Source organism: Geotrypetes seraphini, chromosome 2, assembly GCF_902459505.1.
Source record: "Geotrypetes seraphini chromosome 2, aGeoSer1.1, whole genome shotgun sequence".
In the NCBI taxonomy this organism is placed as follows: Eukaryota; Metazoa; Chordata; class Amphibia; order Gymnophiona; family Dermophiidae; genus Geotrypetes; species Geotrypetes seraphini.
In genome coordinates, this window is record NC_047085.1 from 102,785,318 (window position 1) to 102,808,320 (window position 23,003).

At 43.7% G+C, this 23,003-nt stretch overlaps 1 protein-coding gene across 3 annotated transcripts in view; it reads right to left on the reverse strand.

Moving 5' to 3' along the window:
* PREX2 (phosphatidylinositol-3,4,5-trisphosphate dependent Rac exchange factor 2) overlaps window positions 1-23,003 on the reverse strand; it is a 628,296-nt gene that overhangs the window by 343,914 nt on the left and 261,379 nt on the right. For all 3 annotated transcript variants that reach the window (XM_033933977.1, XM_033933976.1, XM_033933978.1), the window contains 3 exons: window positions 14,357-14,432; window positions 7,996-8,068; window positions 958-1,100 (listed from right to left, as the gene is read on the reverse strand). In XM_033933977.1, the coding sequence (XP_033789868.1) occupies window positions 958-1,100; window positions 7,996-8,068; window positions 14,357-14,432 (292 nt within the window). The remainder of the gene's footprint in view (window positions 1-957; window positions 1,101-7,995; window positions 8,069-14,356; window positions 14,433-23,003) is intronic.

A 23,003-nucleotide genomic window follows, 5' to 3' on the forward strand; every position in this document is an offset into this window, starting at 1 on the left:
CAGAGTGTATCTTCTCAGGAATGCCTTGAATGTTACTTGATTACTTAATCCTCCCCACCGTGCACATGCAGCTTATTTTAAAAAAATTTGAAAAATTGGGACAGACAAAGGGCTCCTTTTACGAAGCCGCAGTAGCCCAAAAACTACCGCCTGCTCCAAAGGAGGTGGTAGCGGCTAGCACGTTGGGCAGTTTAGTGCACGCTATTAGGCGCATTAAACCGCTAACGGGCCTTTGTAAAAGGAGCCCTAAATTATTCATTCTGGTGGGAGTCCCTATGTTATGGTTTTAAAATGGAAAGGTTCATGGCCATTCAGCAAGGAAGTTACAAAAAATTTATGGATGTTTGGGAACCATTAACTAAATACTGTAAGGATTGACCTTTCTAGATGGGGAAAACATACACATCCAGGGAGGGGGGTATGTTTTGGAACTGATTAGGAGGTATGTTTAGATTGTTTATAGGTATTTATTTATTTATAGATTAACTGGTGGAAGGGTGAGGGAAAATAATTTTTGTCATTAATTCTTGCAAGTTTATTGTGCTTTAATTTTAATATTCTATGTAAATGTATCATTTATTGTGCACAACTGTAGTTTTAAAAATGAATACACCTGGAACGTACTTCCAGAGGGCGTGATAGGGCAGAGTGGTATTGGAGTTCAAGAAGGAATTGGACAATTTTCTGAAAGAAAAGGGGACAGAAGGGTATAGATAGAGGGTTACTATACAGGTCCTGGACCTGATGGGCCGCCGCGTGAGCGGACTGCTGGGCATGATGGACCTCTGGTCTGACCCAGCAGAGGCACGGCTTATGTTCTTAATAAAGAATTAAAAAAAAAAAAAAAATCCTCCCCACCCTGCCACTGGTAGCAGGTAACTTCACATTTGGGCTCTATTATTTTCCTTATATTATTTTGAATCATAAAGAAAATATACATTGTAACTAGTAACTTACCAATAATGACTTTGCTATGACATTTTCAACAATTTTTAAATCATGCTTCATGAGTCTGTGCTTCATGTTTGACCCTTCCATTTCTTCATCGGCAAAAAATCGGAACAGAAGAGGTTCATCTTTGAATTCACTTTTCTCCAGCACTGTTTCATACAGAAACGCAAAGTTAGCCCCTTGTGAGGTTTAGTCAGAGCTTCATTCAAACAAGAACAAATTAATAAATCCTGTATGGTGTAAGTGGCATGAATCAATTTCAAGAGTATGCATACTACTTAAAGCAAATTTGGATTTTAAAGACAAGGTCCATTTCAACATGCATAAGTAGACTAGATATATTGCTGAAATTCATTCGGAATCTGAGGTATGGACTCACAAATAAACCAAATATAATAAAAATCTAGTTATAGCAAAGTAGTTAGAAATCCCACAGCAACAGTTAAGAAAAGGCATTGGCTCACACACTGATCAGCCAGAGCAAAGCAAACTGGTTCAACTATCACCACACTTCAGGCATTTGAGGCCTATGAATTAAAGGACGGCATGTGTGCCAAGGTGGTTCAGTGTACAAGCATGGTATTCACATGAAGGGCAAGTCTATAACTTGCGCACATAAATGTATAGAAAACTGGCACTTCTGTGCATAAATGACAGCAAATCAAATGAGCACTCTTTAATAAGGGAGCCCACAAGTGGCATACCACTTAAATACAATGGGCGTGCACATGAGTAGAGAGAATGAGAGGGAGACGGGCAGAATGCTTATTTTGTTCAATCCAATTCCCTTGCTGTATTTAAGGCTTGTAGTTACACCAGGACTATGGCTGATCTAATTGTGGGCATGCAAATGTGAGGACTTCCAGTACCTGGTTACATTAGTATTCTAGGTGGAAATTGGGTACCCAAATGCTGTTGAGGAGCAGGTTGTCACTACATAGCATTGGGGCACTTAAAAAGAGTTGCCCACTTATAGAATTGCCCCTATTAGAAACACTAATTAAGGCACCTATTTTAAGCCTGTTTTATAAAATAGGCACCTAAAATACCAGCATAACTGGCTAAAACATGCCTTGATTAAGGCCTGATTGCTTACAGCAGGCCCAAGGTTTGTGTAAATGCAGGTACTTAGATGTGAGCAACAACCATAAATCATAGTATTTTATAATGTATGCACTCCATGTACTGTATGTTCTGCTTAAATCAATTTCACAAAAAGTTCAACTGAAGGTCACCCCATAAAACCAACAAGGAGACAAGCAAAGAGTGGGATTGGACAATGGACTTTCCACAATAGAAGGAGCCAAAAGGGATTATGTAAAATACATGCGTATTATATCTATTTGCAGTAGTCTTGACCCGACCCAGCACTGTGTTTCGGCATGAAGTATGCCTTCCTCAGGGGTCACATATATTGAGTCAAAGTGTAATAGATAACGCTCTGGGAAGAGAGACTTTATGAATCAATGATGATTACAATATACATGTAGGCCCTAATTCTGCAAAGCGCGTCTAAAGTTAGGCGCAGTTTAGACGTCCAAGATAGGCGTTCTTTGTAGAATTGCATTCAGTAACGCTCAGCACTGTTTGGACGTCCAAATTTTGAGACTTCCTTAGAGAATCGGGTTTTAGGTGAGAGTTAGACATCCAAACAATAATAATAATAATAATAACAGCTTATATACCACAATACCATGAAGTTCTATGCGGTTTACAGAAGATTAAGCAAAGGTAACAAATTGATTGGCTTTAAGAGGGGAGGAAGAAAGAGAATTAATAGGACAGAAAATTCATTGTTGAGGAGAGAGTGATCAATAAGATAAGTTAATCACTATAGAAGGGAGAGAAAAGAGAGGATCAGTTGTGGAACAACTTTAGGAACAAGTGTGTTTTTAGACGTGTCCTTAATGTTATAATATTTTATTATTATTATGTTATTAGAATAGTGATTTTATATTGTTTTTCATTATAATTGTGATACTGGGAGTTGGATCTGTTTAATGCTTTATTTATTTCTCATCCATCAGAGAGTGACTGGGATTTGAACCAGCAACATTAGGGTAGAAGGCTGTAGGTTTAACCAGTGTGCTACATAGTAAGCTAGCAAGTTACATAGCAATTGTAAAACTATTGGCATTGTAAAGGAGGTCCGCTTTTGAGCTTAGTTTGGGCTTCAGATAGACCTGAGTTCTATGGACAGAACTTAGGCACAGTTTGGACATCCTTAATTCAATCTGCTAAATAGTTCTCTGGGTTTTTATTTTTGCTTTATTAAGCTCAAAATACATTTAATAAGGCACCATATAAACAGGGCACATCAAAACAGATACATTGCATGCAAAACCTTCTAATTTGGGGACAAACAGCAATGTTATTTGCTAATTAGCAGATAGCATTAAGAATGTCCAAACTGTACCTAAGTTCTGTCCATAGAACTCAGGTCTATCTGAAGCCCAAACTACGCTCAAAAGTGGACCTCCTTTACAATGCCAAAAGGACCTGCTGTGGGGGCTCTCCTCTCCCTTTTTGTGCTTTCCTTGTTACCTTTAGTAAAAGCACCCATCTAATAAGTAAACTGAGTGCCCTCGGGATGGATCCCAAAGTGACGGGCTGGGTCAATAACTGGTTGAGTGGAAGGCGACAGAGGAGATCGCTCTGAGGAAAGGGATGTTATCAGTGGTGTGCCTCAAGGTTCTCTTCTTGGGCCTGTTCTTTTTAACATTGTTATAAACGATATTGCTGAAGGGTTGTCGGGTAAGATTTGCCTCTTTGCTGATGATACGAAAATCTGCAATAGAGTCGACATGCCGGATGGTGTGAATAACATGAAGAAAGACCTGACGAAGCTGGAAGAATGGGCTGAAATATGGCTTCTCTAATTTAATGCTAAGAAATACATGGTCAGGCATTTCGTCTGCAGAAACCCTAGGGAACAGTACAGATTAAGGAGTGACAAACTTATTTATTTATTTATTCAATTTTCTATACCGTTCTCCAAGGGGAGCTCAGAACAGTTTACATGCATTTATTCAGGTACTCGTGCACGACAGAAGAGCAGGACTTGGATGCGATTGTATGTGATGATCTTAAGGTGGCCAAACAGGTTGAAAAGGTGACGGTGAAAGCTAGGATGCTAGTTTGCATACGGAGAGGTATGGTTAGTAGGAAAAAGGAGGTATTGATGCCCCTGTATAACACTTTGGCGAGACCTCATTTAGAATATTGTGTACAATTCTGGAGGCCACAACTTCAAAAAGATATAAAAAAGATGGAGTTGGTCCAGAGGAAGGCTACTAAAATGGTATGTGATCTTCATCATAAGAACATAAGAACTGCCATCTCCGGATCAGACCCATGGTCCATCGAGTCCGGCGATCCGCACACGCGGAGGCCCAGTCAGGTATACACCTGATGTAGTTTTAGTCACCCATATCCCTCTATGCCTCTCGTAAGGAGATGTGCATCTAATTTGCCTTTGAATCCTAGCACAGTGGATTCCTTAATAACCTCCTTTGGGAGAGCATTCCAGGCGTCTACCACTCGCTGTGTAAAGCAGAACTTCCTGGCATTTGTCCTGGACTTGTCCCCCCTTAGCTTCAAACCATGTCCTCTTGTCCGTGTCGCGTTGGACAATGTAAATAATTTATTTTCCTGCTCTATTTTATCGATGCCTTTCAGCATTTTGAACGTCTCGATCATGTCCCCTCGCAGCCTCCTCTTCTCAAGGGAGAACAGTCCCAGTTTCTTGAGTCGTTCCTCATATTCCAAGTTCTCTATACCTCTTATTAGCTTCGTTGCTCGTCTCTGCACCCTATCCAGCAGTTTTATATCCTTCTTTAGGTTGGGAGACCAATGTTGGACACAGTATTCCAAGTGTGGTCTGACCATTGCTCTATAAAGCGGCATTATGACTTTCTCCGATCTACTCGTGATTCCTTTCTTTATCATGCCTAACATTCTGTTTGTTTTCTTTGCCGCTGCCGCGCATTGTGCCGACGGCTTCAGGGTCCTATCTATCAGTACACCCAGGTCCTTTTCTTGTTCGCTCTTACCCAGAGTTGCGCCTGACATTCTATACTCGTGTTCCTTATTCTTACTACCTAAATGCATACTTTGCATTTCTCCACGTTGAACTTCATCTGCCATTGCTCTGCCCATTTCTCTAACTGATACAAGTCGCTCTGGAGTTCCTCGCTATCCTCCTGCGATCTGATTGCCCGGCATAGCTATTGTGTCGTCTGCAAACTTAATGATCTCACTGGATACTCCTTCTTCCAGGTCATTGATGTAAATATTAAATAGGATCGGCCCAAGAACCGAGCCCTGGGGCACACCACTAGTCACTTTCTCCCAGTCTGAGAACTTCCCATTTATGCCCACTCTCTGCTTTCTGTTTTCCAGCCATTTGCCTATCCACCTGTGTATATCTCCCTCTATTCCATGGCTTTGTAGTTTCCTGAGAAGTCTTTCATGTGGAACTTTGTCGAACGCCTTCTGGAAGTCCAAATATATTATGTCCACCGGCATTCCAGTATCAATTTGCTTGTTCACGGTCTCAAAAAATTGAAGTAAATTTGTTAAACATGATTTCCCTTTCCTGAACCATAAGGTGTATGGGGACAGACTTAAAGATCTCAATCTGTATACTTTGGAGGAAAAGCGGGAGAGGAGAGATATGATAGAGACATTTAAATACTGTGACCAACCCAGCACCAGTGCTGGCTTACTCCCAAGAGAATGCAGCATTAGGAACTTATGATTCCTTACCAGAAGAGCTGACCAGGTCAGTAGCCATAGTCAGGAGTCAGCTAGCTACTCCCCAGGCAGTGAAGCTGAAGAGGACAGGGATTGGTTACCTAGCCACACACAAAGCACACCTCAGGAAAGGTTTATTTCTGAGCCAAGAAGGTTTACTGTTTTAAAAGGGAAGCATGTTATTTTAAGATAGTCCCTTAAAAAAGCAGTTTGGAGAGAGCCAGGCTCTACAGCTTAGAGAGCCAGTTCCTCTTCCCCCGCTCCAGGTGCAGCAGGCGTGGCTATCCCAAGCATAAATGCAGGACTTGGAACAGCCACAGGAAGACCAGGGGAAATAGCTGGAGGAGCAGGTGAAACAACCACAGAGCAGCAGTGGAAGGAGCTGGTGAAAAGCTGGGACCAAGGGGAGCAGAGCAGTGCCTTGCTGAGCCATGGATGGGCCAGGAAGTGGAAATGCTGAGGAACCACTGGCTATAACCGCAAACTCCCAGGGAACAACCAGGTTGAGAGGCAATGGACACCACCTGTGGGCCAGAGGAGGCCAAGATTTTCCCTGACTTTATGGAGGTGGGTCCCTGAAAAGCTTAAACCTTTGAACAGTATGTTTTGGGTTTCTTTCTCTTTGACAGTTTGTCTAAACTGGGCTGGCAAGCAGAAGCTTCTATAGGAGGAAGCAAGAGGCTGCTTTTTGGGGTGTTTTGTTTTTCTTCTTTTCCTCTACCAGTGTTTGAGGGTTTTTTTTTTCTTTTCCTGCATTGTTTAGGTTGTGAGGTTGTGTTTTGTTTTTTTTCCTACTGCTCAGTATGGCTGTAATCTCAGGCAGGTGTGGACTATTGGGAATGTGTACTTGGGGAGAAAGCTCAAGAACCCTAGAAGTCAGACCAACAGGGCAGGATTAATTTGTCGAGGGCCCCTAGGCACTCAAGTACACTGGGCCCCTTGCCCCGCTCCACCCCACCATGCGCCCAGGTAGAAACAGGAAGCTGCATCAGAGGGAAGCTTTGGGCAAGCAGCACCGCTTGCAAAATTACAGTTCCCATTGCCTTTCTTACCCACGTTGCTTGCTTGTCTTACTTTCCGTCGATGGGAGGGGGGCTGTGTGGCTGATCGGGGGGCCTGCATTGTCGATCGGGAGGGGCCCGTGTTGCTGATCGGTAGGGGGTGCCCGCATTGGCGATCGATGCTGGAGGGGCCCATAGCCGTTTGGAAAAAACAATGTTGATACCCTCCTTCATCGGGCCCCCCTGACCAATTTGGGCCCTAGGCACGTGCCTACTGGGCCTATTGGTTAATCCTGCCCTGCAGACCAAGAGGATTGGCATTTATTTTGAGGGTTTTTTTTTATATATATAAATGCTAATGTGTAAACTTTTTCTCATTTTTGCAAGCCAGACCACACTTACCACTTCAACCAGGAGAAAAAGGAACAGCCTTCCTTTCTTTGAAGTACTTACCAGCATAAAGCCATTATAGGACCTGATTAAACCTGTGAGACCATCTGCAGCGCAGGCTATTGCAAACAGCTACAACTCAGTGGTGCAGTTTACGGTGTATCATCGTTCTGTTTGGCATTGCATGTTCCTCTGTAAAGTTTTCTCTTTTGATTTTCATGAAAACTGTGGTGTGGATTGCCTTTGTGATTTACAATTGCCAGCCTGACTATTTTAATTTTAGCCCAGTGAAAGGGCTAAATAAAGACTACTTTTTCTTTTCACTACTTGTTTTGTGTGATGGTGATTTTGGGCTAATACAGCCAGCCTACCGTGTAGCCCTAGGCAAGTGCCCATGCCAGAGTTTACTCCTACGGGTTATCCTAGTTCCAGGGGATCACGCCAGGGATTCGAATCTAGTCCCTACCAGCGCCCTCTGCTGTCTTGACTAGAGGCCTAGTGAGCGACAATACCTACATAATGTAAATGCGCATGAGTCAAGTCTCTTTAATTTGATAGGAAGCTCTGCAATGAGAGGGCATAGGATGAAGTTAAGAGGTGATAGGCTCCGGAGTAATCTGAGGAAATACTTTTTTACAGAAAGGGTGGTAGATGCATGGACAGTCTCCCAGAAGAGATGGTGGAGACATAGACTGTATCTGAATTCAAAAGGGCCTAGTAGATACGTGGGATCTCAGAGCGAGAAAGAGATAATAGTTACTGAGGATGAGCAGACTAGATGGGCCATTTGGCCTTTATCTGCCATCATGTTTCTATGTTTTTTTTGTGGGTTTTTTTGATACATTGACTTTTAGCATTGCATTCAAATAAAAAAGATTGTAAGGTTTGGTTTTCTTACCGTGATGCATAAACCCATTGTCACAAAGTCCTACTCCTAAGATAATTGCTTCTTCCCGCGTTCGACAATCTCCCTGCAAAGCATAAAAATATGAGAAAAGCAAGCCCCAGAAACATGGTAAAATACAGCACCTTTATCATCCAAGATTTGCAACAAAACTTTCAACCAGGCCATGAAAACCTTTTTTTGAATATTTTATTAGAAAACCAAAAGAGAAAAACTCCGAGACAAAGGCCATGTTTACTAAAGTCTGGTATGTGACTTGCTTTTATTCCTATGGGTTGTGCGACACTTAGAACTTGATAACATCCGTCAGCATGCACTAAGCTTGAGCAAGCACAACCCTTTAAAAAGACAATTTTTAATGTTCTCTTTTTTTAGCATAGCTCCACAAACATTTGCTTTACTTAATAGTAAATCAATTTAGGTTATTAAACAAAGACAATTAAATGTATAGTTCTCCTTGTTTAATATTAAGCAGATTTATATTATAAACATAAGACCAGATTCTCGAACCGGCACCGATATTGGCGGCCACCTTAAAAGCAGCCGCCAATCACATATCAGTCATGCATTGAGCCTGTTTCAGAATCACGCCAATACGAAAGATAGGTGCCAGAAATTTAGGCCAAGGTTTTCTATGTAGATGCTTTAGGCCACCTAACACCACTTCCGGTGTTGGCCAGGCCTACTTAGGCATTCGGCAGCCTAATGCGCCTACATAGGTGCAATTCCAGTGCCAATTTTCTAGGTGACGGTATGTACCTCAAATCTAGTTTTAAAACGCTGTTTGGATGGTTTTTAACGAAGGTATAGGCGCCTACTGGTGCCTAGAAAATCGGCGACAGTTTGAAAATCTGGGGCATACTATATAGGGAATAATATTCAACTTGCGGTGGTAAACAGCTTGTAAGCCACTAACAGCCGAGGGCTGAACTAATCCCAGATATTCAATGTTGGGACATTCTCAGCTTCAGGCATAGAATATCCAAGTAGGTGTGCTGGCCTGGAAATTAGCCAGGCACTGCCCAATATTAAGAGCAGTGCTTGATTAACTTGTTAGATAAAGTTAGGACAGCCTTTCAGCTGTCCTAATTTTATCAGCATACTTATCTAGTTAATGGACTGAAAACCAATGGTAACCAGCTACGTTGCAGATCCGCCCAAACTCCGCCCCCAATAGCATGTAACCCAGCTAGTTAGGGAATAGGATGGTTAGTGGCAATATTCAGCAGCATTATCCAGTTAAATGCCGCTGAATATCAGCAGCCAGCCAGTTCACTGGATTTTAACCCGGCAGGAGCCTCCCATCTCTCACTTATGCATGAACTGAATATTGCTTTGGGCAGAAATTTAAATTTGTAGCACTTATTCTGCAATTACGCACACCAGATGCATATAACACCGTAGAAATATGCACACAGCATTTGTTTAACGCTGTGTGCATATTTCTATGGCATTTTGGTGGATTATACGCCCATTTTGGCCCTGTTTTACCAGCCTTTAAGCCTTGTCTTTTGAAGAGTCTTTCACTGAGCGTCACCCACTAGGCCGACCCTGAGGAAGGCTTTTCTACAGAAGTTGAAACATGGACCGTGTTGGGTCCATTAAATCAACAAGACTTGGAGGCTCCTTTTAAAAAAGTGCGCTAGTGTTTTTAGCGCATGTACTGGATAAACGTGCGCTACCCGAAAAACTACCACCTACTCAAGAGGAGGCGGTAGCGGCTAGCGCGTGTGGCATATTAGCGCGCGCTATTCCGCGCGTTAAGGCCCTAACGCACCTTTGTAAAAGGAGCCCATGGACTTTTCATAAGGCTTGGTTATACATATATGATATGATTTTAAGTAATTTTGTTTATAATAAAATTGCATTTGTTCCTTAAATTGATGTGTACAGTTCCTTTCCCACTTTTCTTTGGTTTAATTTGACTCACTATCCTGACAGACAAGAAGAGTAAGTTAAGCCAAAATAACTACCATTCCTGTTACAACAGTGGTATAGCCACGGGGGAAGGAGGGCCTCAGGGACCTAGGCCCCCCTCACTTTGGGTGCAAGGCCCCGTGTGTGGAATGACATTCAGGGATATTCAAGCCCTGCCAGCCGAAGTGATCCACCGCCTGAGCCTCCTCACATGCTGCCTGAGCAGCAAAGAATTAAGTGGTGTTATATAAGAACATAAGAAATGCCTGCACCGGATCAGACCGAGGTCCATCTTGTCCGGCGATCCGCGCATGCGGTGGCCCATTTAGGTACTCCTTTTTGGAGACCCGGATTTCCCGTATCCCTCAATATGATTTGCAAGAAGGTGTGCATCCAACTTGCGCTTGTTCTTCAGCCACCAGTGCTATCACTCCCATTAATGCTCAGTTTCACGTTTCACGTTTATTAATAGATTTACTATGCCACTCATTAAACATGTCTGAGCAGCTTAACATCTGTTAATGACAGAGAAGTAATAGAATAAGTTCAGTAGTATGAATGGAGCATGCACGGGATAAAGAAATATCGGAGGAAGCAGGAACGGAGGAAGAAAGGAAGGGGAGAAATAGAGTGAAAGGGACCAGCCGGCTGACGCTAGGTATGGAATACAGTTACAGTCAAATCATGTATATTCCGCTGTTGCCAACAAATAGTTCCTAGCAGATTACTTACAAAGAAATAGATCTTTGTATTACCATACTATTTCCATATTTACCATATTATGTCTGCACACTGTCTACCATGCTTCACTCTCTCATGCCATGTCTGCCACACAATGTCTGCTGTTCCATGTCTTCTATGCTATATTTTATCACGCACTCTTGCATTACCCGATTTTGCCAAGTTGTGTCATACTATGCTACGCCATGCTTTGTACTACTATTCTCACCATACCATGTCATATTATGGTTTACCATGCTTTGTTAACTATGTTTTGCCATCCTTGTCAGGACAATGTGTGCCATGCTACCTCCTACCATACTATGTCTGAGAGTGTGGTGCAAGGGTTGGAGTTGCAGCCTCGGCACCCAGAGGTTGTGGGCTCCTTGTAACTCTGGGCAGGTCACTTGGTCCCCCAGTGCTCCAGGTATATTAGATAGATTGAGAGCCCACCAGGACAGACAGGGAAAAATGCTTGAAATACCTGAATAAATTCAAGTAAACCATTCTGAGCTCCCTGAGAGAACGGTATAAAAAAACGGAATAAATAAATAAACTAAGGGCAACCTTTTACTAAGGTGGAATTAGGGCCTTAACGCACGGAATAGCGCGCGCTAAATTGCCATGTGTGCTAGACCTTAACACCAGCATTGACCTAGCGTTATTCTAGAAGCATACCGCGCAGTGTAGTGCACGGTAATTTCGTGCGTGCGCTAAAAACGTTAGCGCACCTTAGTAAAAGGAGCCCTAAGATATACATAAGTAATAGTACATTATCCCATTATTAACTATTAAGATTAAATTTCAGAAACAAAAAAGTTGTAAGCGCTTTTTTAAAAAAGGTGAAAGTTACTATAGATCATATTTGAATTGGCAGGATTTGACCAAACAGATGTGGCTTGATAAGGAAAAGGAGGAATAGTAGAAAATCTTATACATATAATTCCTTTCAAACTTGGAAATTGTAATGTTAAAGTATTATGAACATTATAATATTGTAAATAATTATAAATTATTGCAAATTAAATTGCTCATATATTTTGGAGTCAATCATATAATATTTTAAACAGCACAACTTAAACATGACTCTAGCCTTGATTGGCAACCAGTGTAAAGCTATATATGAATGTGTAAGTCTGTCTGATTTTCATAATTTATAAATTAATCAGACAGCTGAATTTTGTATTGTCTGCAAATGTTTAATTAGACTCATGGGAATTCCCAGATAAATTATGTTGCAGTCATCTAATTTACTTAATATTAGTTCTTGCTCTACCAATCTAAATTGATCTTGATATATATATTTCCTAATACTTCTAAGTTTTCTTAAAGATCAAAAAGCACTTTCAGCAAGATAATTAATCTGAGCTTCCATAGTCAGTTTGTTGTCTAGAGTAATTCCCAGCAATTTTTAATGAATACCATCAACTTTAAGAGTTAAACCTTCCCCTTGTATGTCTTTGGAACCAATTTAAACAAATTATCTTTATCTTTGTTCAGTTTAAGATAAGAAGCATTCATCCAATCAGTAGTCAAGTGAAAACTGTGAAATTTACTGATTAATATCTTGTAATATATTATCCAATTGAAAAAAGACAGTAATATTATCAGCATAAGAAATAAGAACATAAGAATAGCCTACTGGATCAAACCAATGGTCCATCTAATCCAGTATCCCATCTTACAGAGGCCAATCCAAGTCACAAGTACCTGGCAAAAATCCCAAATAGTAGCAGCATTCCGTGCCACCAATTCAGGGCAAGCAGTGGGTTCTCCCATGTCTGTCTCAACAGCAGTATATGGACTTTTCCCTCAAGAACATGTCCAAGCCTTTTTTTTTCAAACCAGCTACATAAAGCATTCTTACCACATTCTCTGGCAACACATTCCATTGCTTAACTATTCACTAAGGGCCTGATTAACTAACCTGCCTTATCGTAACCGATCCGTGTCTGATTCGTAGCAGGCCGACCAATTCACAATGGGACAATATTCAAATGGAGGCGATCAGAGGAACGCCCCCCCCCCCATCCGCATGGATCACTACTGAGCAATCCCAATGCATGCGAAGACCATCTTCTTTGCCTGTAGAAGGTCTGAACATGCGTTTGCTGTCCATGCTTTTTTATTTTTTTATTTTTTACTTTACTACTCGCGAGCCTGTGGTTTTAACCTGTGGGTTTAAAGTGGGTTAAAACCACAGGCTCACATTGCAGGAAAGGGAGGCAGAGCAGGAGAGTATAGGGGCTGTAAAGGCAGGAGAGTCAAGGTTGAGCAGGGCAGCAAAAAGGCAGGAGAATCGGGGCTGAGCAGGGTGGCATGAACAGGAGAATCGGGGCTGAGAACATGTTTTTTGCACAAGTGACTGGTCCTCAACAGTCGCTTGTTTTTGGATCGGCCAGCCTAGTCGGTGTGCCTGAATTTTGTTAGTGAATTGCATCCTTCCTACTTTGCATGACGTTTCCCCTCATTTGCATGCACAGATCGGAATCGGGTTGGCACAGAGGTTAGTGAATCAGGTCAGAGGAAAATTGAGTCGCAAAGGAGTCGCAAACTGATCGGTACACGATCAGTTTGCTTAGTGAATCTGCCCTAAGTGAAAAAATATTTCCTCCTATTGGTTTTAAAAGTATTACTCTGTAACTTCATTGAGTGTCCCCTAGTCTTTGTAATCTTGATGCAGTAAAAAAAAAAAAAAAAAAAATTGATCCACTTGTACCCATTCTACACCACTCAGGATTTTGTAGACTTCAGTCACGCTAATGAGCTCGTGTATATGAAAAAAATATACACTTAATTAGTACCCTATTATCAAGCTACTCACTAATGTGATAAATTTTAAAAAGGCAATAGGTTTGAGAAGAAGGTGAATATGAGGGATGAGCTATACGAGGGATGAAAGATCTGCTGAGTTGTACGGGGAGCCTTTATATATGGATCAGGATTGGAGGAGGAATTGGAGCATCCACTTATGTATTAGGAGAATAGAAGGCAGGATTGGATCACACAAATACCTGACTCTCTTGATTCTAGTGGTAGCATACAAAGGTTCAGTGCTTTGGGGGGTGGGACATGAGATGTCCTTTGGAACTATACATTTTACTTGGCCTAAGTCCTTCTATGGTGCCTGTATTATTGGTGAATGAGAAACTATTTTGGATTTACAGTATATTGCAAGTATTTTACTGACTCAGTCCCTTTAAGTTAAGAAATGCAGTGGTCTAAAAAGTCACTTTTTTGAGGTACCGCATTTTAGAAGATCTAGCCCTTCATTCCACCTGTTTATTGGAGATGTCTTCTTGCAGGATTTTGAAAAAGCTCCAAAAAGGAGCTACAAAAAGGTAATCTATGGAGTATGGAACAAAAATAACAAGGAAGTGGATCACATATGTGGACTGGATTCAATTTAATTGCAAATCAACGTAAAAGAATAAAAAAATACAAAACATATTGCATAAAGGATCTCTCGATCAATGACAGAGTCCTCTTTAAAAGTCTCTCATAACAAACTATCCATTAGATCTCAAAATCAAAGATAAAATTTTCTGTTTAATGCAATAGGTTTTCTTGGATCTCTCAACACATATTTAGATTGTGCAACCAATCATTAAACATTAGAAAGCTTTAAGACAGGTGATTCCTATACCCCTTCCACATCCCTCTAGGATTTCTTTCTGGGTAAAGTGAATTTGATATAATGCCCTTCAAATGTGATTACCTGTGCAATTAGCCATTCTATTAGCTTGTTTGCCATGACTACAGATTTGTAGGTTCTGAGGTGGTAATCTTTATCCCTGCAAAAGTAAAACATTGTATTAATCACACAAACGTTTAGGGATCTTTGCTTTTCAAAACAGAAGTTTCAAATTACCCTATTACCACATCTATTAAATTTTTATCAGGCTCAACTGACTAAAGGTTGTATTACAGGTACTATGGCACAATCTTTAACTATAGTTTTGCCGAAGCCAAATAAAGATTCTACATTGGTTTCAAATTACAGGCCTATTTCTTTGATTAATGTAGATGGAAAACTTCTGGCTAAGTTATTGGCTTTACGCCTGACCAAGGCTCTCCCTTATATTATTGGTATGCACAAAACAGGGTTCGTTGCTCAAAGACATTCTTCAAACAACACAAGATTGGCTTTTCACATGTTAAATTTAACAAAAGCCATGGATGATCCAGCCTTCTCTGTATCCTTGGATGCAAAGAAGGCCTTTGATCGTGTAGAGTGGACCTTCATGTATCAAACAATGGATTGGTTTGGTATTGATTCCAGATTTATACAAATGATTCAAACCTAGTATAGTTTCCCTTCTGCCAGATTATATATTAATAACACCTTTTCAGAACGTTTTCATCTGGAGAGGGGAGTTAGACACGGGTGTCCGTTATCTCCTTTGCTTTTTGACATTATTCTGGAACCCTTGCTATTGGCTATTCAACAGGCAAAGGAGATACAGGGTATTCCTTATGCAGGTCGGGGATATAAAGACTCTGCGTATTGTCACACCCCTAGCCTTAAAGCTCGGTTTGTGCCAGGCAGGGGTTTGTCTAAACCTATCCCAGCCATAAGAAGGGCTAACCAATGTGACAAGCCTGAGGTAAAAGATAGGGAAAATGATATGTTCCCCTTTAAGTCTCAGGTAGCTGATCTCCAGGGAGGAGAGGAAGGTGAGGAGAATATCCTGGAACAGCCTCAGATCTCTTCCTCCTTCCCTGCTGACTCTCAGCTGCAGAGGCTGATTGCAGCTCCTAGGAAAGGTAGGAAAAAGTTGCAGGCTGCTCCTCCCCCGCAGAAAACTGGGCGTGCCCGGCTCAATGTATTAGAGGCTGCTCTGAGGAGAAGAGAGGCAGTCTACCCTGAGCCAGCTCAGGAAGGAGGTGTTCAGGACGGGGCTCCTGACCCTCACCCCTCTACTGATATAGAGATGGTGGGTTTTGACACTGACCCTGTGGCTAACCAGACAGCAGAGGTAGAACCCATGGATTGCCAGGAAACTGCTTACTTTCCTGAAGGTATGCCTATGGAGGATAATTAGGTTACTTGTTTGAAAGTGTGTTTTACTCTTCATGCTCAGAATAGCAACTGTTTGACTACTTCTCAGCAGCTGTGTGCATTTAAAATGAAGAAGAATAGTAGGGCTGGACTTTTGTTTCTGTGCAGCCTGAAAGAAAAACGTTTTTTTTTTGAAGCTGAATAACTGCACTGCTTAAGTTTATATTTTGTGTTGTTGTTTGAACACTGTGGAGTGAGGAAGTAGTTGGGGGAAGAATCCACTTGTCATCCTTGGTAGGGATTGCGGGGCCATTTGTGGCATTCTGTGTTAACAGAAGTAATTGGTGGATTCGGCTACTCCCCTCCCCCCACCAGCTTCTTTCAAGTTGGCTGGGGCCAAGCCTGTTATAACCTGGGCTTGGACACCACACTGCTTAGGCACTGGAAAAGCAGTGGACTTATGTTAGCTGCCTATTTTCAAAGGCAGAACTTGGAAGTTAATTTACTTTTACTTACCTGCATAATAGGTGGGAGCTGTGAGATATCTTTCTCAGCTCATTTTTTGGTTCCAGTTATTCCTTTTTTGTTTAATATTGTAAAGAAGACTGTTTCAGAGTCATTTACCAATAAACCAAGGTTGGAATTATTTTGGGGAATTAACTCTTTTGGAATCCCTGTTTTCACTTTATTTGAACTTTGAGACCAGCAGGACTTCCAGCTTTATGGAAGCACGTCGGAGGGTGATGCTATCTTGTGCGCTAGCTGGAGCCCAACTTATCCACGGGCATCGGCTGCGCCACAATTGGTATCAGGAGTGGGATAGTGCGCCTCCTGCTGGACATTCGTGGAACTGTGAAAAAAAAAAAGGAGGAAAAAAAAAAAAAGTTTTGACTTTTTGGAGTTTTTTTCTTTAGCTTGTTGTTTTAGTTTATTGTTTTGGTTCCTGTCCGGGTGTGCCCAGTATCCAGAGGCTTCCGCCAGTGTGTAAGAGGGAGCACGCGACCAGAAGGATCCAGCTTTATCGGTGGTGAACCTGAGTCGGAGGAGGACCTCAGAGCGGATATAAGAGGACAGAAACGCAGACAAGCGACTGGGGGTCAAGGAGGCCCAAAAACCAAAGGCGCAGACTCACCAACAGCTCTGGTAAGAGTACCTGAGCTAAGGGGTTGGTGAGGGAGATTGGCTAACCTATTTTTGAAGTATCGCACTTGGGTTGGTCTTTCTGTTTGTTTCTGTTTCAGGCCTGGGAGAAGATGGACCAGCAACAGCTGATGGCGTTCCTGGCAGCTGAAAGACAGAAACAAAGCGAGGACTTGCAGGCCGTGTTGAAAACCAATCAAGAACTCTGGTACAGGTCCCAGGAGATGTCTCGCAGACAGCATGATGAAATGGTATTGGCAATGGGGGAGCAGACCAAGGTACTATCTCAAATTTTGCAGACACCCCCGCCAGCCACAGGCGGCGAGCCAGGACTAAGCCATACTCAGCAACCAGGAGGAGTAGCTAATCCACTCTCAATGCTGAACTTGTGTAAAATTACTCCAACAGATGCTCCGGATGAGTTTCTGTCAGCGTTTGAGAGGGTTGCTACTGCTGCTGGTTGGCCTCAGGGTCAGTGGGCTGTTAGGCTTCTACCCTGTTTAGCAGGAGAAACACTGTCAGCTTTCCAAACTTTATCTCCTGAGTTGGCCAATGATTACCACGCTGTTAAGAATCATATATTGGAGTACTTAGGTTACACTTCTGAGCATTACAGGCAGCGTTTTAGGACTACCATAAATGCAGGAGAAAGAGAGGGCCTAAGGCACTCGTGCAAAAACTGTCCAAACTGGCCGAGCGATGGCTAAACCCTTGCTTGGAGACCCCAGGGCATTGGGTCCTGGAAATTATTAGGGAAACAATTCCTAGAATCAAGCCTAAAAAATTTGAGGGGTTGGGTCAGGATGGCAAGGTTGTAAAACCCTGGCCCAGGACTCTGGAGGTTGCTAGGGCATATGTAGATGCCCAGATTGCTGCGAGAGGCGAGCAGTAACCTCTCCTCAGAGTACTGGAAAAGCCAAGGCTAAACCATAGGCCAGGGGCATGCAGGGAAAACCTCTGGTAATGTCAAGCATAAGGACCTGCTTCATAGGGAAATTACTCTCACCTGTTATCGGATGTAGGTGGAAGGCTGGGCATATCCAAAGGGCCTGTAGGGTTCGAAAAGACCTATATAGCAACCCAGGGAAAGGGTACCACTCCAATCCCTGAGGCATATCGGGTGTTAGTTCTGTGTCAGGAAGGGAGGTGTCGGCCTTGGTGGACACAGGGGCCGATCAATCCATGATGTCCACCGGTGTTTTCAACAACTATTCCCTAAGGAGGGGCGGCGCGAGAAGAAAGACACGGTCACTATTAAGTGTGTTCATGGGGATAGAGTGCAGTACCCTCTCCGGGCCACCACTATCTTGAGCGGAGATAGAGTGTACAGGGTGAAAATTGCTATCGTACCGGGTGCTCCCTATGACCTCATACTGGGTAGGGATTGGAAAGGCCTGGAGGAATGTCTCCAGCCCAAGCAGGGTTTGGTAGGGACTCGCTCTCAGGGCCCTGCAGCCTCGCCTGGTGAGGAGGAGCTGGGGACCATATTTCCCTTTGAGGAAGGGGTGATAGAGGGAAGCTCCCGAGGTCCAGGCCTACGTTCCCGGGCTCAAAATCAGAGGCAAAAACGTCAGAGAAGCCAAGCGCTGAAGCAGGCTAGTGGGGCTGGGGACATCCCTTGGCTTCCCAAGGAGGTGATGAAGCTATTTCCCACCTTCCCAGACGAACAGAAAGCAGATGCGTCCTTACTAGAACTCTGGAAGCAGGCAGCTGTACCTACGAACAACCCGAGTTACTTCAAAGGTGAAGCAGGGTTTATTATAGTAGGTGTTTGACAGGTAAAGACCCATCGGGATAACATGAGAGCAAACTAGTAATCCCCGGGGTTTGAGGAAAATAGTCTTGCAGACAGCGCATAATCACCCACTTTCGGGACATAAAGGAGCGGCAGCTACTGAGATTCAGGTAGCTCGTAGGTTCTTTTGGCCAGGAGTCTCTCAGGATGTGGCAGATTTCTGTATAGTCCTGTTCTACTTGCCAGAAACTCTCATTAAGTAGGCCAGCTAAGGCCCCTCTTATACCCAATCCCTAAAGTAGGAGAGCCCTTATTCGCGATTAGCTATGGACAGTCGTGGCCCAATTGGAAAGGACTCCCCGGGGGTATAGTTTCATCTTGGTAATTGTAGATGTAGCCACCAGATACCCTTGGGCCTTCCCCTTGAGGAAAACTGACTTCAGCGGCACTTATGAAGGAGTTAATGGGACTCTTTGCATGGTGGGTTTCCCCGCGAAGTCCTAACAGATCAAGGAAGCAATTTTCTTTCGAGGGAAATGGAGAAGTTTCTGGCAGGGCTTTGGAATCCGTCACCTAAAAACTTCAGCATACCACCCTCAGGCTAACGGGTTGGTTGAACGTTTTAATCAGACGTTAAAACAAATGCTGAAGAAGGTCGGGAGTCGGGAAAGAAGGAATGGGACTTGTATATTCCATTGGGTGTTGTTTGCGGCACGGGAAAAAGTACAGGACTCTCTAGGGGTGAGTCCCTATGAGATGCTGTTCGGTATGAGTTCCTCGGGGAATACTAGATATTGTCAAGGAACCATTGGGGTCCCAGGAGGGGGAGGAGACCAATTTTAATATCATCTTTGGCCCAGTTAAGGAAAAGATTAGGCCAAGTGGCCAGTTAGGAAAACACAATCTGGAGTGGAGTCAAGAGAAACAGAAATGTTACTATGACAAGAAAACCCAGGAACGCCACTTAAAAGTGGGAGACGGGTGCTGATATTTAGTGCCTCTCAGACCCCCATAAGTTCCTAGCGGAATGGAAGGGACCTGCCACTATCATGAAAAAAATTGAATCAGGTAGATTATCAGGTCAAAGATGAGAAAAACAGGATTACAGGACATATCACATCAATCTGTTGAAGCCATGGCGTGATAGGGAAATGTTAGCCTGTTTGGCTGTCATAAGCCATGACGACGACCTCGGCCCACAGATTGTTGATATGGGCCAAGCAGAGAGGGCCTACATAGGGACGCAACTGTCCAGCGCGCAAGCAGCAGGGCAATTGCAGTCTCTAGTACAGGAGTTCGAGGATGTATTTTTCCACCGATTACCGGGACGTACGGTAGGTGGTTACTCACGATATAGTGAACCGCCCCAGGGAAGGTAGTAAGGGTCAAACCTTATAGGCTTACTGAGGGTAAAAAAGGAATTGGTACAGAATCTGGTGGAGGAGATGCTGACACTAGGGGTTATTATCGAACCATCTCAGAGCCCCTGGTGTAGCCCCATTGTCATTGTTCCTAAGGCTGATGGAACCCCCAGATTCTGTATCGATTTTCGGCAACTTAATGAGGTATCTCAGTTTGACGCCTTCCCTATGCCCCGCGTAGATGACCTGCTAGATCGGCTGGGACAGGCTCAATTCCTCTCAACCTTAGACTTGACGAAGGGTTACTGGCAGATTCCCCTAACTCCCAGGGCCAGGCCTAAAACTGCCTTTAGCACTCCCTATGGGTTATACCAATTTAAGAGAATGCCCTTCGGACTTCATGGTGCTGCGGCTTCATGTCAAAGAGGAATCACGGAAGTACTACGGGGGCACCATAGTTATGCGGAAGCCTACTTGGACGACATTGTAGTCTTCTCTTCTGACTGGGTACAGCACCTGAAGCACGTAAGGGCAATTCTGGATTCTTTAAGAAAAGCTGGTTTTACTATCAATCCCAAAAAGGGTGACAGGTCAAAAACGCGCAAGACAATCGCGCGCAGACAAAATAGCGCAGACAAATAAGCGCAAAGACAATTGCGCGCAAGACAATTCAGCGCAGCGACAACTCAGCGCAAGACAATTCAGCGGCAGCGACAACTCCGCGCAAGACAATTGAGCGCAAGACAATTGAGCGCAAGACAACTCAGCGCAAGACAACTGAGCGCGCCACTAGAGGCCGCTTGACCATCGGAGGACACGCGCACGTACAGCACGTGATACACGTCATCACGGCAACGATGTGTTATGTATGATTCCCTTGACTCTTTGCGTATTTCAACATAAATCACGTGAATGCATTTTCGTTACCATGGTTACGTTATCTCATGATATATATTCTAACCGAACAGCATTAAAATACAATGTCACGTGAAATCTCACGATATTCACCACAACATCGGTCATGTGACTGGTATTTAAGCTTTGCAAAAACGTCATAGATTCACAGAGAAGATGGCATCCTATGTGGGTTTCCGTGGGCGGAAGCCCAACTTCTCCGAGCGTGAAGTACTCATATTAACTGAGTACTTCACGCTCAATGCTAAACTGCTTTTCCCCGTTAAGGGGAAAAGACGCAATATAGGTGAAATGGACAGGGCCTGGGGAAAACTTGCGCAGCTGTTCAACGCCCGCGCTATCACACCGCGCTCCGTAAGTATTTATCAAATACATGTTGTTCATAGACAATTGCGCGCTGACAAATTGGCGCGGATAAAGAATTTTTTTTTTTGCGCGGAAGGCAAAAATGGATACGCATCTCCTGAAATCGCGCACTGCGTCATCATACATCTGCTGAAAAATTGTGCAGTTGATAATGGTGTCTCTCATGTACTTATTTGATTTAATTAGCTGTATTCCAGTCGGGTTTTCAAAATTTACATAATTATTATGCTTGCAATCTATTTCCATGCACTGCTTTCAATGCATATATATATATCATGTCTGCGCGATTTGTCCACGTGCTATTCTCTATGAACCATATATCATGGCTCACTCATGTCTCTCCATTATGTAATAGGTTGAGGATTTGAAGAAAAAAGCCCGCGAGCTCAGGCTACATCACCCTGCATGGGTCCGGGCTGTCCGCCGCAATCTGTACAACACCCCAGGTATGTTACAGTAAAATATCGGGTGGGTATAAGGTGTGCAGTCATAATATCTGTGTTGAACAATCATGTATTTTAAACGTTGACAGGTCAAAAACTCGAAAGACAATCGCGCGCAGACAAACATTTTAAACATTAACAGTTTTTCATATACTTCTGACACTACATGCATTTATGTCTTCAGATGCGAGTGAGGAGGAAGAGGAGGAGGAGGATCAGGAAGAGGAGGAGGAGGAGGAGGAGGAGGAGGAGGAAGACACCCCTATCCCTGACCGGCCGTTCCTTATCCCCCGCAGACGCCCCACCTCCCAATCCCCTTCCACCTCCGCCCAGTCCCATCCAACGTCCCAACCCCCTTCCACCTCCGCCCAGTCCCATCCAACGTCCCAACCCCCTTCCACCTCCGCCCAGTCCCATCCAACGTCCCAACCCCCTTCCACCTCCGCCCAGTCTCATCCAACTTCCCCCCACCGACGCCCTAGACCACCCTCTAGGATCCCCCTAAAAAAACGCCCCAAACCCTGCCCTGCCCCTTCATTCCCAATGCCCTGTTCCCCCTCCCTCCCACCCCCTAAACCCAAGTTCTGCCTTAAACTTTTCCCTGAAATTCGACCCTCTGTCATCGCCTCTCCCCCAGCCCTCCCACGTACCTCAATGAGTACTGCCTCAACCCCCATCCTGGACAGATTTAGCGACCTCTCTGTCCAGTCCGGTAAGTGTTATGATATTTTTATTCTGTAATTTTTGTACTGTAAAAGCTTTTATTCATTTTTACAACGTACATCAAGTGTACAATTAATAAACACATTTATGATTTAAGACATCACTTGAATTTTAATAATATAATATAAAATGCTTAGGTTTGTTCATATGTAACAAAAAGAACCAAGTTTGTCTCATAGATGCTTCCACTGTACATAATTGTCTTTTCAATGTCCACCTGCTTTTCATGCTCTTTTTCATTACAGATATATTGGCATCCCCCTCCTCTTCGCCGCCTTTGTCAACATCCCCACTCCCCATTCAAAGCCCCAACCGTTGTTCCACCTGTTTTGCCCCCCTCCGACCCTCAACCAGAGATTGTGGGACCAACCCTGCAACGGCCACCACCCCTGTTGCAGCGACCACTATTGTGGCTCACGCTGCCACAAACACAGATCCTCCGCCCAGTTCTGTAACAGTGGAGGACATTTACACGGCGGTGGTTACCATCTTAGCAGGGGTGGAGCACATGAACGACTGTGCTGAAGAATCCGTTCGACACATTCGTCACGTGACAGGGGCACTGCAGGTCTTGCTAGAAGCACTTCGCGGTACCCCTCCCACCCCGTGAATGGCTCCACTGTTAACGAGGGAGCTGCACCCTCTTGTCACCACTCCTCCCTCCCCTTCTTCCCCCCCTG